The following is a 14,706-nucleotide window of genomic DNA, read 5'->3' on the forward strand; positions in this document are numbered from 1 at the left end:
TAGTTCGTAACATCGAACGTGAAAAAATGTATATTCAGAGAGGATTATTGTCGCTCCGTCGCTGAGACGCAGAAGCATCGAAAAGGGGCGTGGGCGAGCCGTCGGCGGCGCTGTTATTCCCTTTCGTCTATGCCCCAAACTCTTCCTTCACGTTTGCATCCTGTCACCTGAAAGACGCCACAGCACCAACCCACTTCGCATTGAAGCGCTGTCAGCACCCACACACATAAACAAAGAAAGGAAAAGAAAACGCCGTGGTCGTTGAAGCCACCACAAGCAGCAACTTATCTGCAATGCCCTCTGACATTCAAAAGCAGCGGTATGTGCCGCTTGTGGGCACCACCAACCTCCGTAACCTCGGCGGCTACCACACCAACGACGGAACCAAGACTACCAAGTGGGGCGTCTTGTACCGCTGCGATCAGCTGGCTGAAGTCCCGCCCGAGATGGCCCAACGCGTCCTCGTAGATCAGCTCAACATCCACACGACCTATGACCTGCGCGCGGACAAGGAAGTCGCGGTGAAGAGCTACGACATCCCGCGCATCACACGCAACCACGTGCCCATCGACACGACGCAGATATCACGGTGGGTAAAGGATGGGGAGGACTTGCATAGCGGCCCGGTGACATTCCGTGTGCTGCAGGAGATTTATCGGGAGTTCGTACGATCTTACGGCTCCACAGTGGGCTCGATCATCAAGGGCATCTTGGCCAGCAACCCATCCTCCGACAACGCGTCGTTGATCCACTGCACCGCTGGCAAGGATCGCACGGGGTGGTCTGTGTATGTGCTGCTAACGTTGCTGGATATCAACGAGGAGGAGAAGCGCAAGGATTACCTGCTCACGAACACGTACTTCAAGGTACCGCAAGATGCCTATGACTACCTGGGTGGACTGGGCATGTCAGGGGATGCTATGAAGGTTCTCTGGAGTGTCTTTGACGAGTTCCTCGATGCCGGCATCGATGAGGTGAACAAGTTTGGAGGTGTGGAGACGTACGCGAAGTCGCATATGGGCCTGACAGACGCCGATATCCAGCAGCTGCGCGAGACTCTTCTGGAGTGATGGGTAAAGAGGAGGAAATTTGAAAACTGAGAAGGCTTCACCGAAAAAAAAACGTACTTTTTGTGTGTGTGTGTGTGTGTGTGTGTGCCGAGCACGTACGGGTGGCAAGCATGCTTTTAGACTTTCAGAAGTCAGTTTGTTTTATTTGCTGCTTGTGCTTTTCTCTACCAAATTCCGTTTCATATATATATGTATATATACACAAGGTTACTGTGTTAGGCGAGTGTTTCCTCAGTATTTTGCTACTGTTATGCATCGAGAGTACTTTCGTCTTGTAACACTTTTTTCGTGTTTTCTCGAAAAACGATTTCTGGTTCCTTCCGTAAGTTTAGGTGTGTGTGTGTGTGTGTGTGTGTGTCTACGCAGGCTTTGCTGAATACCGCAAGTGTTCCAAGCGACAGAATGCTGAAGCGGACAAAAGCGTTTGGTGTTTACTAAATCCAATTCACACGCACACACATACACACACACGATAGTTTCTCATTTATGAATAGAAACTAATGCGAGGGATGATGATACCTGACTGGACATGCGGTGTGTAACATCCATTCCGGTTGTGGTCGTCACTATTATTATTGGCTCTTCGCTTCTGACCTCTACTGCAGAGGTGAAAGAGACTATCTTTTATCTCATTTTTTTTTAATTCCGTTTAAAGATGTGTTGCTGAACGTATCGAAGTAGGAAGAAGAAAGAAACATGTTTCGCAAGAGATTGGCAATGCCGTTCAAAAGTACCCTGGTGGCTCTCTACAAGCATTGCGTGGATGCAAGGTGATCGCTGCCGTTGGTGAGGACCCATGAACATGCGCGCCTGCAAAGGAGGTGCACGACCCTGGAAAACGATTTTTTAATTTCGTTTCTTCTCAGGTGACACCAAAAACAAAGAATACGGTGAATATGGTGTTTGACACTGTCGATGTCGTATAGCGAAACGCATTTTTCTGGTTCCCTCATTTCCCATATGTTGTACTGTATGCTTGTGTACATTCTTCCTCTTGCTACCGTTCATGCCGTATTACCCCTCTCCTCTCCTCTCCTCTTTCGGTGTTTGTTCCGTGCTTGCCTTCTTGGAGAAAGGAGAGATTAATCGCACAAAAGCCTTTTCTTCTTTAATTCACCGCCGGTGCTTCTTCATCGCTACGTACGTTAACAGCGATACACACACATATATATATATATCCTGTCTGCGGCCTCGCATCAAAAAAAGAGAGAATAGAGGCAAAACAACTATACGCCCACCATTCACTTTCGTGTTTCAGTCAGTTATTTTTTTTAATTATTTTTTGTTTGTTTTCACTCTCCTTCGAGTATTATCTCCCCTTCCCCGATCCGCTCCCCGCAGATACTCAGGTTGCTCATTTTTTTTTCTTTCTCTGCCTTTCACGAGGAGGAAGCAGTCATTCCTTTTTTCTTTTTCAAATTCCTTTTTCTCATCTCCATGTATTGCTTCTCTTTCATGGTTTCTTGCTGCATTTGAATCGTGTTGGGGAATAATTTTTCTACCTCCTTTACGCGGTGGCGCGTGAACGCTTTCGTACGGTGTCGTCTTCCCCCTCCTGCCCTTTTCGGTTTTTGTTTTTGTTTTTTACTGCTCCACGAAGGCAAATTCGTCCCCCACGTTTTTCGCTCCCGGAAAAAGACACCGTACTGCGTTAATCTGCTCGTGAATCCTTCTGTACAGGATTTACCGGCACACACGCACACATAATCTATATGTATAGATTTGTAACTCCTTTGCTTTCCTTTCATCGATCAAGCAAACGGACAAAAAAAAGGACGCAAAAGCATTCCAGAAGAAGAGGATACGCATGCTATCTGATCTTCAGCAGCAGAGGCACGTGGAGTTGGAAGGCACCGTCAACCTCCGTAACCTTGGCGGCTACCACACGAAAGATGGCACGAAGACGACCAAGTGGGGGGTGCTGTATCGCGGGGATACCTTAGGGCACGTCCCGTCAGACGTCGCGCAGAGGACTCTCGTCAACGCGTTGCACATCCACAACGCCTACGACATGCGGAACAGGTATGAGGTGGCGAGGCAGCCGTACCACATCCCGAACATTAACCGCTACGCCGTGCCGATCGACACCCGGCAGCTGTCCGAGAACGTGCAGGTTGGCGATTGTTTGAACGACACAGCAGCGGTGGTCAAGGCGATGCAGGACGTCTACCGTGACCTGGTCAGGTCGCACGGCAAGGCAATCGGAAAGTTTATCAAAGGCTTCCTCAATTCGAAGCCTTCACCGCAGAACGCGACGATCTTTCATTGCACCGCAGGGAAAGACCGGACCGGGTGGGCCGCCTACGTCATTCTCACGCTGCTCGACGTCGAGGAGAGGGACAAACGGCTGGATTACATCTTGACGAACAACTACTACGGATGTCCGAGGGATGTCGCCGAGTACCTGCGCTGCAAGGGCGTCGGCAAGGAGGTCACGACGGCGCTGTGGGCGGCGTTTGAGGAGTTGGTGGATGCTGGTATGAACGAGGTGAATAAACTAGGTGGCATGGAGGCGTACGCGAAGTCGCATATGGGCCTCACGGACGATGACATCCAGCAGCTGCGCGATGTGATGCTCGAGTAGGCACTTCAGGTGGACACAGCCGTACGCAGAACGCTACGAGCGTGAGTGTCTGCCGGACAGACGCAAAAAAGGAAAGAAAATGCGTGGGTGTGAGTGTGGGACTTCCGCACTGCTGTCGGACCTTTGAGGCGCGTACAGTATTCTCCTCATCGCCCTCGCTCTTTTTCAATCTGCCTTCCTCGCCACTTTGTGGTGGTTCGTGTAGCCCCCGCGACCCGCTGAGGTGCTATAAAACGACATGATTAAGGTTACTTCGTTATATTTTGTTTGTGTTTTTTTTTTCTCTTCTGCAGAACTCTCTGTTCTCCCTTTTTCCCACTTTTATATATAAAAATCTCAAATCTGCTTGTAGCCCTGTCGTGCAGAAGTCGTACACAAGTACACACGATGCAGGCGGGTGCATTCGATGTTTCTATTGCGTCATTTACTTGTATTTCTGCTCTTTTTTCTTCTTCTTCTAAAGTACATGGAGCTGTTTTTTTCTTGTTATCTTATTTTGCTCTTCCCCCCACCCACCACTAACATATGATTCACCACGATCTTACCTACGTGACACACCGTGTCTGAAGAACCTCCGTAATTTCGAACACATCACATCGGAATCAGTTGCTCTGATTGCTTTTTTGTTTCTTTCTTTCTTTGTTATTTTACTCTCCTTTTCTCTCTCTCTCTCCACCCCTTTCGCGTTTGCCGTGCGTGCCTTTTTAGGCATCTGTCGACAGATGGACCGGTGCGCGCCTCTTTCGCAGAGGAGTGGACGCCTGCGGCTTTGAGAAGACCAAACTAAAGTATAAATAAATAATAAAAAGCGAGAGAATGACTTGTCCTTCATGCGGCGCGCGCTTTTTATTATTATTCACCCTCTGCTTTTTCTGTTCTCACTTTCGTATGTTCTCACAAGCACTTAAGACGACAATTATCTTCTTCTTTTCCTTTTGTGATGTTGTTGCTGCGTACTTGAACTCAGCGCACTCTTTTCGGGCTGCATGAAAGCGATCATCACTACATTTATGAACCTCCGTGTGGTGACCCACCATTTGCGCGTTGACTTCCTGTTATTTGACTTCAACGCTAACGTTCGTAAATGTACTCTTCTTCCGTCCGACTCTTGCACTGCATTTTAATAAAGAAAAATCCTTGGAGTTTTTCTATTTTCTTTTATTGTTCGTTGTTTACTTCTTATTACTATTTTTGAACGAGACACCGGTAAAAAGCTATTGTGGGTACAGTTCAGCAGACCACTCGCATTAAGACGGGCGGAATGGATGAGAAGGCGACGTGCAAAGAAACGCGCGTGCGTGTCCCGCTGCCTGCATCTCCAATGCGTGTGTGTGTCTGTGTGTATGCAACTAATTTGTACTTTTCGAAAGCGTGGTTTGCCTTTTGCCTTGCGTCATCTGTCGTAGCTTTAGCATATATATAGATATCTATCTACCAAGATGCATCGTTTTTAATGTGTGTTCTATTTTTCTTCTGTTTTCTTATTTACGTTTCTTTTCACGACAGTAACAAAGAGCACACAACACCAACGCGAAGAAAACGAAACAAAAACCTCCCACAACAACAGAAGAGGAGAACGCCAACGTGATCTGACAGTCACTTCTTGTCGCACGAGTCCTTCTGAGGTAGCTGTTTTAAATGTCGCTTCTGCTGATTCGGTCTCTCGTGCGTACTCCGATGTGAAGCTCTTTCATGAGTGACGGTTTTTTTTTTCTCTTTTAAGGGGAAGGAAAGAGTCGCGGTGGTGCCTCGAGCGATGCCCGCGCTCGCAGCACAGCGAGAAAGAAAAAAAGGTGCGTCAACCCGAGTCATTGGTCCACCTTTGCCATGTTAAAGATCCCGTGCACTGTCCTTGCACGACCCGATTACTTTACTACATACTGCGTCCCTCTCTCCTTTCTCTCTCTCTCTCTGTCACATAAAACAACGGATGAACTTAAATACAGTCGAAGTGGGCGTTGTTGGTTTTCGTGGCGCGATGTGAGAAGAGGCCTCGTCACCCAATAAGTTTTTCGCTCTTTCCACCCTTTGAAATAGGAAACGAGATATTCTCAATATTTTGGCATTTTATTTTTTGTTTTCAAAAGTAGTACTCTTTCTCTCGCAACAGAGCCTACAAAGTATTCCACACAGCCGCGCGGCCATCTTTGCTTGTTTCGAAAATATGTATATTTAGGAAGGAAAGAAGCACAGCCTTCGCAGCGAACAGAGCGTGTATTCTCCCTCTTTCCCCTTCTCTACCATGCGTAACCGGCGCTCATCGGCCCCCGACGTGTGTCGGAAGAACGATGCCAGCGATGTACGGTCGTCGTCACCCGTCGTGGGAGGCGCAGCGCGAATCCCACCACGACGCCACAAGGAACTCGACGTCGAAGATGCCGCCCTGTGTGATGCATACGCAATTAACCTGCGTCGCGAGTCAGAGGACATGGAGCTGCGACGTCCCTCCTTCTGGCGTATTCGCTGTTCTTCTAGCATCTTCGTTGGACTCTTTATCTGGGCTCTCATAGGTTTGGTGGTTTTGTTCAAGGTCAGTGGAAGTGCGCAGGTGGAGGCGGCGTCGACAGCGCTCATCCCAGCTGAAGCGGTGCTCCCCGATGGCTGTCGTGGGGATTACTGCTTCGAGGAGGGCGGCACGGAGCCGTTTGGGGCTGTCCTCGGCGCCCACGACGGCGTCTACGCCTACAGCAACTGCTACGCCCACAGCTGCGTCTCGTTTGTGGACTTCGAGTACCCCATTCCCCTCCCACCCGGCGCCCACACTCCGCTGGACGACCCGCAGGCGACGACACGGCTGATGCGGACCGGCATGAAGTGGCAGTGTGTGGAGTACGCCCGGCGCTATTGGATGTTGCGTGGGACGCCCGCGCCGGCCGTTTTTGGAGCAGTTGAGGGTGCCGCCGACATGTGGACGGACCTGTCGTTTGTCACGCTTCTCGACAACGTAACTACCGCACCGCTGTGGAAGTACACCAACGGGGCCCCGGTCGGCAGCGGCGGCAGCGCGCCACGCGTCGGCGACCTTCTGATTTACCCCCGCGACACGGACGGCAAGTTTCCCTTCGGGCACGTCGCGGTGATCGTCGGCGTGGAGCTGCCAGGGGAGCGGCCGCAGGCGACGACGAACAGTGACGAGGCGCACGCGGCGCGGGAGGGTCGGGCGTACATCGCGGAGCAGAACTGGCACAGCAGCCCGTGGCCGGAGCCGTACCACAACTACTCGCGGTGGCTGCCGCTGGAGGTGACGGCCACGCCGCAAGGCACGTCAGTGCAGTACACCCTGCACGATAAATACCATGCTATTCTGGGTTGGATGCGATATGGCGAGCCGTAAGGGAAAAAGGCTCAGAGATACATGTTTATATAATCGTCTTCCACAGATGGAATCTGCTACGCTCTTCATCTTCCTTTTTTTTAACGTGCTACTGCTTTCGTAGCTCAAGATGAAAGGTAAATAATAAAAGAATACCATGTCTCTGTTTTAACGGGGCAACTGCCCGTGTTGCTCTACTGTGTAAGTTGAAGTAAAAAAGAAACCCGAAAATGAGTCTGTGCACTGTGCTCTGCGGGGTGAGGGGCCTGTTTGCAGCGTAGTCTTTCGTTTGTAGCCCGTGCTCTGTCACTTCGCCGTGTAGTTTATACAGCGACCTTCTGCACGACACGCAGCCCTCGCCTCACGTTTTCGCTGGATCTCCTAGGACTCCGTGCATGCTAAATGACGCTGTGAATGGCACACCTGCTTCTTTATCGTTGACTACATTCCAGTTTTCTATACCCTGCTTTATTATTTTTTTCTTCTTTCTCGCGCGGCTCAACAAAGCGCTCGGCAATCAAAATCAAATACCACAAAAAAAACTTATAATTTTTTTCCCATCAGCAGCGCTTCACAGAACACACTCGCCGCCTTTGACTTGACTGCAAAGAACCTTCTTTTATCTTCTCTTGTTGCTTTCCGGGTTCATTGTTTTTGCAAAGCATTGTTGGCTTTCTCTGCCTCTTTTTCTCTATTTGCATTGTCTCTTATTACCCCCCCCCTCCCTCCCTCCCTTTGCACAGGTGGCTTGCGTTTTTAAACTCCTTCTGCTCCCGTGAATATATATCTACCTTTTTTTTTGCGTCTTTGTTTGCGTTTTGCGCTCGTTTTGACTAGCACAATCACCGTTGTCGAGTAGCAACAGAAAACGTATTTTTTTTCTCCTTTCACTTTTCTTGAGCTTCCTCGCTCACCATATCGCCGGTGCGTATTCTTGCATTGTCACGTTGTCTTTCCACGCACCTCCTGTTTTTGGTTGTTTGTTGTGTGTGTGTGTGTGTGTGTGTTCCCGCTCTTTTCACGTCCTTTTTCGTTTTTGCTTCGGGATACTCTTCGATCTATTAGCTGGGATCTTCGCCCTCTCCTCTCCTTGCGGGCCGGTTGTTCTTCTCGCGCTGTGCTGCTCTCTTACTTCTCTTATATTCGAAAACGGTGTCGGGGCGGTGTTAATTTGTTTATAGGCTACAACCGTACTTAGGCGAACGTTTATTCTTTTCTTTTTTGCATTTGGGATATCGTCTTCATCGCGACGTCGTGCTGGTGGGAGTGGTTGTTGTTTTTCTTAGCAGCTTCTGTCGTTGTTCTTTGTAGCCTCGGGTGCGTTCTCGCGGTGCACGCTTCACCGCGAAGAAAGGTCTCTGCAACGACTATTCATTGTTGCAGACGCGTATATTCAAAAGAGGGGGAGAGAGCAGGAAAGCGGCACGAGCTGACATGATACGCACCTCACCTAACGGCGTTGCCGCCGGCAGAGGCAACTCTCGCGTGCCGAAGCCGCGCCCGCAGCCGCTGGACCTTCCTCGCGATCCCCGCTATGGCACCATGGACATCACGACCATCGCGAACGGCAGCCCGGCTGGCAGCCGTCGTGGCAGCCGGCAGGACACCCGCGGTAGCACTGAGACAGTGCCACTGCTGAACTACCTCACCTCCCCGCACTCGCCCCTCATTCAAATCCGCGACCACTGCCACCAGCAATGGGTCGCCGTGGTCTTGACTCTGCTGCTGCTCGCCATCACCACTTACTTCGTCTTCGGCCTGTCGGCGCCGATGCGGGCCGACCACTGCGTCACGCCGTACGGCACGCTACTCGGCGAGAACGGTAACATCGGTGCCTTCAGCAACTGCCGCAGAGACTACGGCGGCGACCGCATGGACCACTTCGTCTCGGTCGGCCTGCAGCGCCTTTACACCGGATCGAAGTGGCACGCGCTGGAGTACGCGAGGCGGTACTGGATTCTCTCCTCGCTTCTCACCTTTCCTTTCCTGCCATCGGCGGACCACCTCATGACGGTGGAGACCGCGAACGCCGTGAACGGCCGACGTGGCGGTCGTGGCAGCTTGACCGTGGCGCTGGAGCACTACACGAACCTTTTCCTCCCCACGAAAGCGATGGAAGACGACGAAGCGGCAGCAGCGGAAGCGACGGTGGTGCTGGCAAATATTGTTGGTAACGCCAGCAACGCGTCTGCCCGCGCGCTCCTGATGAACCGGCGGCTTGCCATGCCCGTTCCGCGTGATTTGATCGTCTACGCGAGAAATCGACGGACGCTGCCGGAGGCGCACGTGGCGGTGGTGGTCGCCGTGCGGGGACCGTTTCGCAGCCTCGCCGCAGCCGGCAAGGATGTGCACTGGTATCTGGTGAAGAACACGTCGTCGGCCGGCCGGCAGCCGCTCAGCCCGGTCTCGGCGCTCCCGCACGAGCTGCTGGCAAAGGATCGCGCCGCGGCGACGGCAGTGACCGGCGGCGAGAAGGCAAAGGAGGAGGCGTCGGCAGGGTCTGGGGTGCTGTACTACAAGGTTTACGTGGCGGAGCAGAACTGGGACAACATCTACTGGAAGGCAACCGCCGTAGAGGACGACCACGACAACTCGACGCAGAGGCGTTCGTTAAGGCAGATGCGTAAATCGTCCACGAAGCAGCGCAGTTACGCGCGTGTGCTCCTGCTGCACGAGTATGCGAAGCCGCATGGATTTTTCTTAGAAGACACGCACAACAATCTTATACTCGGCTGGGTTCGCGCGCCCAGTGCGGAGACAAGCGGCTGAAAATACAACAGGCTGGGGGGGACGACACACTTTCCCCTTTCCCTTTCCCCTTTTCCCACCTTTTTTTTTTAGAGTAGAACGGGAAGGAGAGAAGTTATTGCGCGGTACCGTCTTGTGAGGTGGAGGCTAGCTTCCCATTCCTCTTCACCCGTCCAGCGTTTTGTGTGTTTCTTAATACATTGCGATGGGCGCATTCTTCTCTTCTTTCGTTGTTGTTCTGTGTGTGTAGTGCAGCTTTTCTTCCGTGTCGTCGAAAATCTGTTGGCAGTCGGTTGCCCCTCGACGTTTATACTGTTGCGCGCATGATGGGGTGTGCGCCGGTGTGGGTGCGTGTGTGTAAGTGGGCCCTCATGTGCGATCGAGGGAAGCTGTAAAGCAGAGACACGAAAATAAAATCAACAACCCTATCATCAAACGTACTTGTGTTGACGTGCGTTGTTATTACTATTGCTATTATTATTATTATTATTATTATTATTATTATTATTTGGTGTGTCTGTGTGTGTGTGAGGGAGGGGGGGGGGTGATATACCTCGTTTATTGTTGTCTTCACGACACCGTGAAATCGTGGCCATTTCGAATGTCTTCTTTTTCTTCCTTTCCCGTTGTTGCCCTGTCTGCCACTTTGATATAGGATCTTCTCTGCGAGAGAAGGTTTTGATCCACGAAAAGGAGTCCGAGCAGGTTTACCTCGTGCTATCGTCCAATAATAATAATCATCACACTACTGATAAACATCTTCACTCATGCTTGGTGAACTTGTTCTATCCAGAAGGACAAACAGTTGCACGGTCAACAACAAGGTTGTATCGTGCTTATTTCACTGCGTATGACATCTTCCTATTGGAAGGTTGAATGGATACACCTCCTGTTCTTTTGAATTTTGCTCTCCCTCCCTTTTTCGGCGTGTGGTCGCTCCAGTGCGTTTGCGTGTTCATTACTTGCCGGCCTTTCCTTTTTTTAATGTCCACCGACACTTCCTCTGCGTGATCTCATCCCTCCCTCTCTTCCACTCCTTTCACACGTGCTCCATCGCACTCACACCTGTATCTGCCTTGTCTTCTGCACGTCCGACAACGTACTTCTGCAGATCTTCTGCGTACAATTTCCTGTTCTTTTAGTTATGGTTGTTGTTTGCTAGATGCAGTCATAGAACCCTTCCTTCCTCGTGAGGCCGCCGCTTGTTTGCCAGCTTTATTACCGTTTTTTGGTTTGCCATTTCTCTGTCGACAACCTCTGCTGCCCCTCATTTCCGATCACGGCTCCTTTTGTTGTTCTTGCACACCCTCATGTCGCAAGATACGATTTACCGACACCCGTTGTGGGACATCGAAGATCCCACGTTGACCGTCGCACAGGCGCGGCTGAAGCTGCTCTTCGACTTCGACCCCCCGTCGCACTACCGCTTGCAGCCCAACGGACCACTGCTACACGGCCTCCGCCCGAGTTGTTTGCTGTGTGGCAGCGTCGCTTTACCCGGCGGTGGCAGCAACACAACAGCGCCGTCTGCGCCTATCACGACACGTCGGATGGGTGTCTTTGGACGCGTGGGCAGTGCGCCGGTGCAGTACCACGAGCCGTTGGTGACGGAGTGGACCGATATTGGCATCCCACCTGTTGTGATGAAGGAAGACTTGTGAGAGCACATCGAAGTCGCGGTTTGTTTTGCTGTTACGATTGCGGCGCTGCCGACTTGAGAGCGCCTTCTCTCTCTCTAGATGCCTCTGTACGTGCATTCGTGCAGGACTTGAACTCCGCGCACATCAGCTGAAGCGCATCTTGAAATAAGAAGGAACCGTCTCCGTTCTGTATATATTACGCGCATCAGTGAAGTAACGCAAAAAGATGAAAATACCCGGTCTGGCTACAGTAGCCCATTCAGCACCAAATCGTTTCTTGGCTCGAGCAAGGTTTATAAAGGTGCGGCAGTGGGTCTGCGGGGACCCACCCACGCACACGAACACGCGCCCTCTCTCCTCTTTTATTACTCTTCTTACCAAATCTGGTTTCTACATTCTCGCCCTTCTCTGTCGCAAACGGTCGCTTCAAGCAAATCATAAGTGGTGCTTTCATTCTTTGTCCGTGTGTACGGTGGATCACGAACCGTGTTACGGAAGAACCTGTATCCTCGCGTTTACTCGTTGCCATGTCGACCGCCGCTGACGCCAGCACGGCTGCAGCGGCAGCGCCGCGACTGTGGGGCTCCGCGCTGCTGCTGCGCAAAGTGCCTCTCTACGCCCAGGCACGGCAGTACGCCGCGGTGGACCCGGACGAGCCCCAATCGGAGGGAAACACTCTCGGCTACGGTGTCAGCACCTACCCGCTCTTGGCGGCCGTGCGCACCACCTACAACGCCGTGAACAGTGACGCAACGACAGAAGGCCCTGCGACCAGCCGGGACACACGTGATGTGGTTGACCGCTCCGCCTTCTGTGGGATTCATCAGGCCGGCTACGCGCACGTCCCAGCACAGCGCAAGTGGATGTCGACGAGCACGCTGGCGGCGGGTGTGGCTGCGTCGACCACCACTTCGTCGGTCGCCATTGTGCGTCGTGCCGCGGCAGCAGCCGTGCTCGATGACGCCCTCGGACCGCCGACGCTGGCGCAGGTGCTGGAGCCGTGGTTTGGTGTGCTGGAAGACCACCTCACTGTTGATGCGCAGGAACGGCACGACGCAGCGGTTGAGCATGCAGCGTCGACGAAGCACATGGACAACAAGAAGCGCGAGACAAGCACATCCCAAGGCGAGGAGAACGACGCGGTACAGGAGCGCGTTATCGACCCCGACGTGCAGCGCTGTCAGCGGCGGAAGCGACTGTACGAGCGCGAAGCCGAGACGCGCGGTGCCGTGTACACGCGTTTGGAGGGGGCCCTGATGCACTACAGCGCCGCGACGACAGAGGAGAAGGACATTCTTCGCAGTGTCCGCGCTAGCAGCAACAGTAACGGCAGCAGCGGTGGTGGTGGTGAGGTGAGTGCGGCCGAGGCGCAGCTCGCTCTTTCGCCGGCGCGTGCACCGCCGGAGACGTGGGGGGCGAGGATGCTGTCGCTTGTCACGTCCGCCGCGGCGAACGAGCGGGGGCCGATCAACGACGAGAAGGTAGAGCAGCAGCAGAAGGTCCTCGCGTACTTGAAACGGGTGCGGTGGATTGCAACGCAGTGGAGCGGCGCACGCGACCCGTCAGCGCTAAAGGACGCCGCGGCGGTACCGTCGTGGGGTCAGCTGACGGAGGCGATGCGTGTGCAGGCGGAGATGACACACACGCAGGGGCAGCGGCGCCGCTTTCGTCGCACGCGTCGCGGACCGGCGGGCGATGCGAACAACGCGGATGAAGGAGATGCGGTGGACGAGTAAAAAAGGAGTCCAAAGCGAAGCTTGACATTAAGAGGCGAACGACAAGAAGTAGATGAATACACGTAAAGGTACTATCAGCACGGAGTACTTCTTCTCGACGAGCAAGTTGACGATTTTGACGCATTACCTGATGCGCTTTCAAGGGCCGTGTTACTTTTCTTCTTTTTTTTGTCACGTGTGGATGGCGCAACTTGGAGGTTTGGAGCACCAAGGGGAAGGGGAGTTGGATGTGCACGATGCGTCAGCGGCGCGACAACGCTATGCTCTATTTTAAGCTCTTCTCTTGTTCTCTTCTCTCTCCCCTGTTCTTATTCGCTTCTCTACATCCACGTATAAGGTGTTATCCTCAAAAGGACAGTGTATAAAAACCGGAAGTAAACACACACCACACAAATAAACCTGTACAACAACGGCTTTGCGGCAGCGTCCCACACGGGCCATGAAGGGAAATTCAACCACCTTTTTTGCTAGGCGGCAGCTGTGCTGTTGAAACTGTTTCAAAAACGAAAGAAAGACCGCAAGCACGCAAAACAAGAAAAACTGGTCCTTCTCTCACTTCATCCTCACCATGGTGTTGCTCGTCCCCATCGTGGTAGTCGGCTGCGTCGCCTTTCTCCTCATCTCCACCGGTGTTGTCTGCTTCATTCACTATCGCAACATCGGCAAACCAGTCCGTGGAATCGTCTTGCGCGAGGACAGCGTCGTCGCCGTGCCCGGGAGGGTGGTCGAGCTTGGGCAAACCACGCAAAACAATTCAAACGCGAGTGCCGCCGCTCCCTCGGTAATCAGCGGCGATGGAACTCATGCAGGGGCACCTCCACGCTCGGAAACGCTACCCGGTCGTGCAGCGACAGCTGCGGACAGGAGCAACAGCGGATACGCTATGCGCGAGGTGCTGAATCTTAGCAAGGGGGAGCAGCGACGCCGTGAGCTGCACAACCGACGTCTCAGCGTCGAGGACACGCGCACGGAGTACGCGACGCACTCCGACGGCACGCCGCCGGCTCAGCCGGTAACATTTTTTCGCCCATTTCGGCCGTCCGCCTTCCAAGAGGAGGCGGAGGAAAGCGCGGCGAGCCCGCCAACACAGCAAGGTCGTCAGATAGAGGACCAAGCCGCCAACATTGACTACGGTCGATACCTTGTGGCCGTCAATATCACGCTACGCGAATCGCCGAGTCGGCCCCGCAAGGCCCGCAAAGCTGACGAGACACCGATTGATCCTTTCGGCGGGAGAACGGAGCAAGACTGGGCCGCGCTGCATGACACGAGCGGCATCGATTACATGACAAACGAGGAAACCGAATACTTGCCTAGAAACGCGGAGCCGCGCGAACCGCCCGAGGTTCCCTTGTAACACATTTTATCCCCCATTCATTATTCACCCACCACGGCGGGGATCCTCGGGTTTGCACAATTCAACTACCTTGTTTGCCACTTCGTGAGTAATGCCACCTGTTAGAAAAAAATAGCAAAAGAGGAAATCGCCAAGTCTAGTGCACCACCGCCCTCTGATGCCGCAGGATGTTAGTTTGGCAGCCGGACGCTGCGCGGGGTGAATCGAAAATATGTTGGGGGCCCATCGCGGGTTTGGGGGTGGCCCCAGGCCCCAGCC

General features: G+C 52.9%; 7 protein-coding genes across 11 annotated transcripts; all 7 read left to right on the plus strand.

Moving 5' to 3' along the window:
• Window positions 1–172: 172 nt before the first annotated feature.
• On the plus strand, window positions 173–1,070 carry ABB37_02371 (hypothetical protein; the record flags this gene model as incomplete). 2 transcript variants are annotated; one of them, XM_015799345.1, is made up of 1 exon in its annotated part: window positions 173–1,070. In XM_015799345.1, exon 1 carries the CDS (start codon window positions 294–296, stop codon window positions 1,068–1,070), a length of 777 nt encoding a protein of 258 aa, XP_015662823.1. In that variant the 5' UTR covers window positions 173–293. The 2 variants fall into 2 exon arrangements, with proteins under 2 accessions (XP_015662823.1, XP_015662824.1); XM_015799346.1 differs by having other exon boundaries at window positions 182–1,070.
• A 1,070-nt stretch (window positions 1,071–2,140) lies between these two features.
• On the plus strand, window positions 2,141–3,654 carry ABB37_02372 (hypothetical protein; the record flags this gene model as incomplete). 2 transcript variants are annotated; one of them, XM_015799347.1, is made up of 1 exon in its annotated part: window positions 2,141–3,654. In XM_015799347.1, the coding sequence occupies exon 1, from the start codon at window positions 2,878–2,880 to the stop codon at window positions 3,652–3,654; it is 777 nt and encodes a 258-aa protein (XP_015662825.1). In that variant the 5' UTR covers window positions 2,141–2,877. The 2 variants fall into 2 exon arrangements, with proteins under 2 accessions (XP_015662825.1, XP_015662826.1); XM_015799348.1 differs by having other exon boundaries at window positions 2,145–3,654.
• A 1,944-nt stretch (window positions 3,655–5,598) lies between these two features.
• On the plus strand, window positions 5,599–6,988 carry ABB37_02373 (D-alanyl-glycyl endopeptidase-like protein; the record flags this gene model as incomplete). Its single annotated transcript, XM_015799349.1, has 1 exon — window positions 5,599–6,988. The coding sequence occupies exon 1, from the start codon at window positions 5,897–5,899 to the stop codon at window positions 6,986–6,988; it is 1,092 nt and encodes a 363-aa protein (XP_015662827.1). The 5' UTR covers window positions 5,599–5,896.
• Window positions 6,989–7,472: 484 nt separating this feature from the next.
• On the plus strand, window positions 7,473–9,736 carry ABB37_02374 (hypothetical protein; the record flags this gene model as incomplete). The annotated part of the gene is made up of 1 exon (XM_015799350.1): window positions 7,473–9,736. Exon 1 carries the CDS (start codon window positions 8,402–8,404, stop codon window positions 9,734–9,736), a length of 1,335 nt encoding a protein of 444 aa, XP_015662828.1. The 5' UTR covers window positions 7,473–8,401.
• A 1,088-nt stretch (window positions 9,737–10,824) lies between these two features.
• On the plus strand, window positions 10,825–11,376 carry ABB37_02375 (hypothetical protein; the record flags this gene model as incomplete). Its single annotated transcript, XM_015799351.1, has 1 exon — window positions 10,825–11,376. The coding sequence occupies exon 1, from the start codon at window positions 11,026–11,028 to the stop codon at window positions 11,374–11,376; it is 351 nt and encodes a 116-aa protein (XP_015662829.1). The 5' UTR covers window positions 10,825–11,025.
• Window positions 11,377–11,784: 408 nt separating this feature from the next.
• On the plus strand, window positions 11,785–13,091 carry ABB37_02376 (hypothetical protein; the record flags this gene model as incomplete). Of its 2 annotated transcripts, none has more annotated exons than XM_015799352.1 (1): window positions 11,785–13,091. In XM_015799352.1, exon 1 carries the CDS (start codon window positions 11,883–11,885, stop codon window positions 13,089–13,091), a length of 1,209 nt encoding a protein of 402 aa, XP_015662830.1. In that variant the 5' UTR covers window positions 11,785–11,882. The 2 variants fall into 2 exon arrangements, with proteins under 2 accessions (XP_015662830.1, XP_015662831.1); XM_015799353.1 differs by having other exon boundaries at window positions 11,796–13,091.
• A 335-nt stretch (window positions 13,092–13,426) lies between these two features.
• On the plus strand, window positions 13,427–14,448 carry ABB37_02377 (hypothetical protein; the record flags this gene model as incomplete). 2 transcript variants are annotated; one of them, XM_015799354.1, is made up of 1 exon in its annotated part: window positions 13,427–14,448. In XM_015799354.1, exon 1 carries the CDS (start codon window positions 13,660–13,662, stop codon window positions 14,446–14,448), a length of 789 nt encoding a protein of 262 aa, XP_015662832.1. In that variant the 5' UTR covers window positions 13,427–13,659. The 2 variants fall into 2 exon arrangements, with proteins under 2 accessions (XP_015662832.1, XP_015662833.1); XM_015799355.1 differs by having other exon boundaries at window positions 13,443–14,448.
• Between the last annotated feature and the right edge of the window lie 258 nt (window positions 14,449–14,706).

The sequence above is a fragment of the Leptomonas pyrrhocoris genome (assembly GCF_001293395.1).
Source record: "Leptomonas pyrrhocoris isolate H10 chromosome Unknown, whole genome shotgun sequence".
Taxonomy (NCBI): Eukaryota; Euglenozoa; class Kinetoplastea; order Trypanosomatida; family Trypanosomatidae; genus Leptomonas; species Leptomonas pyrrhocoris.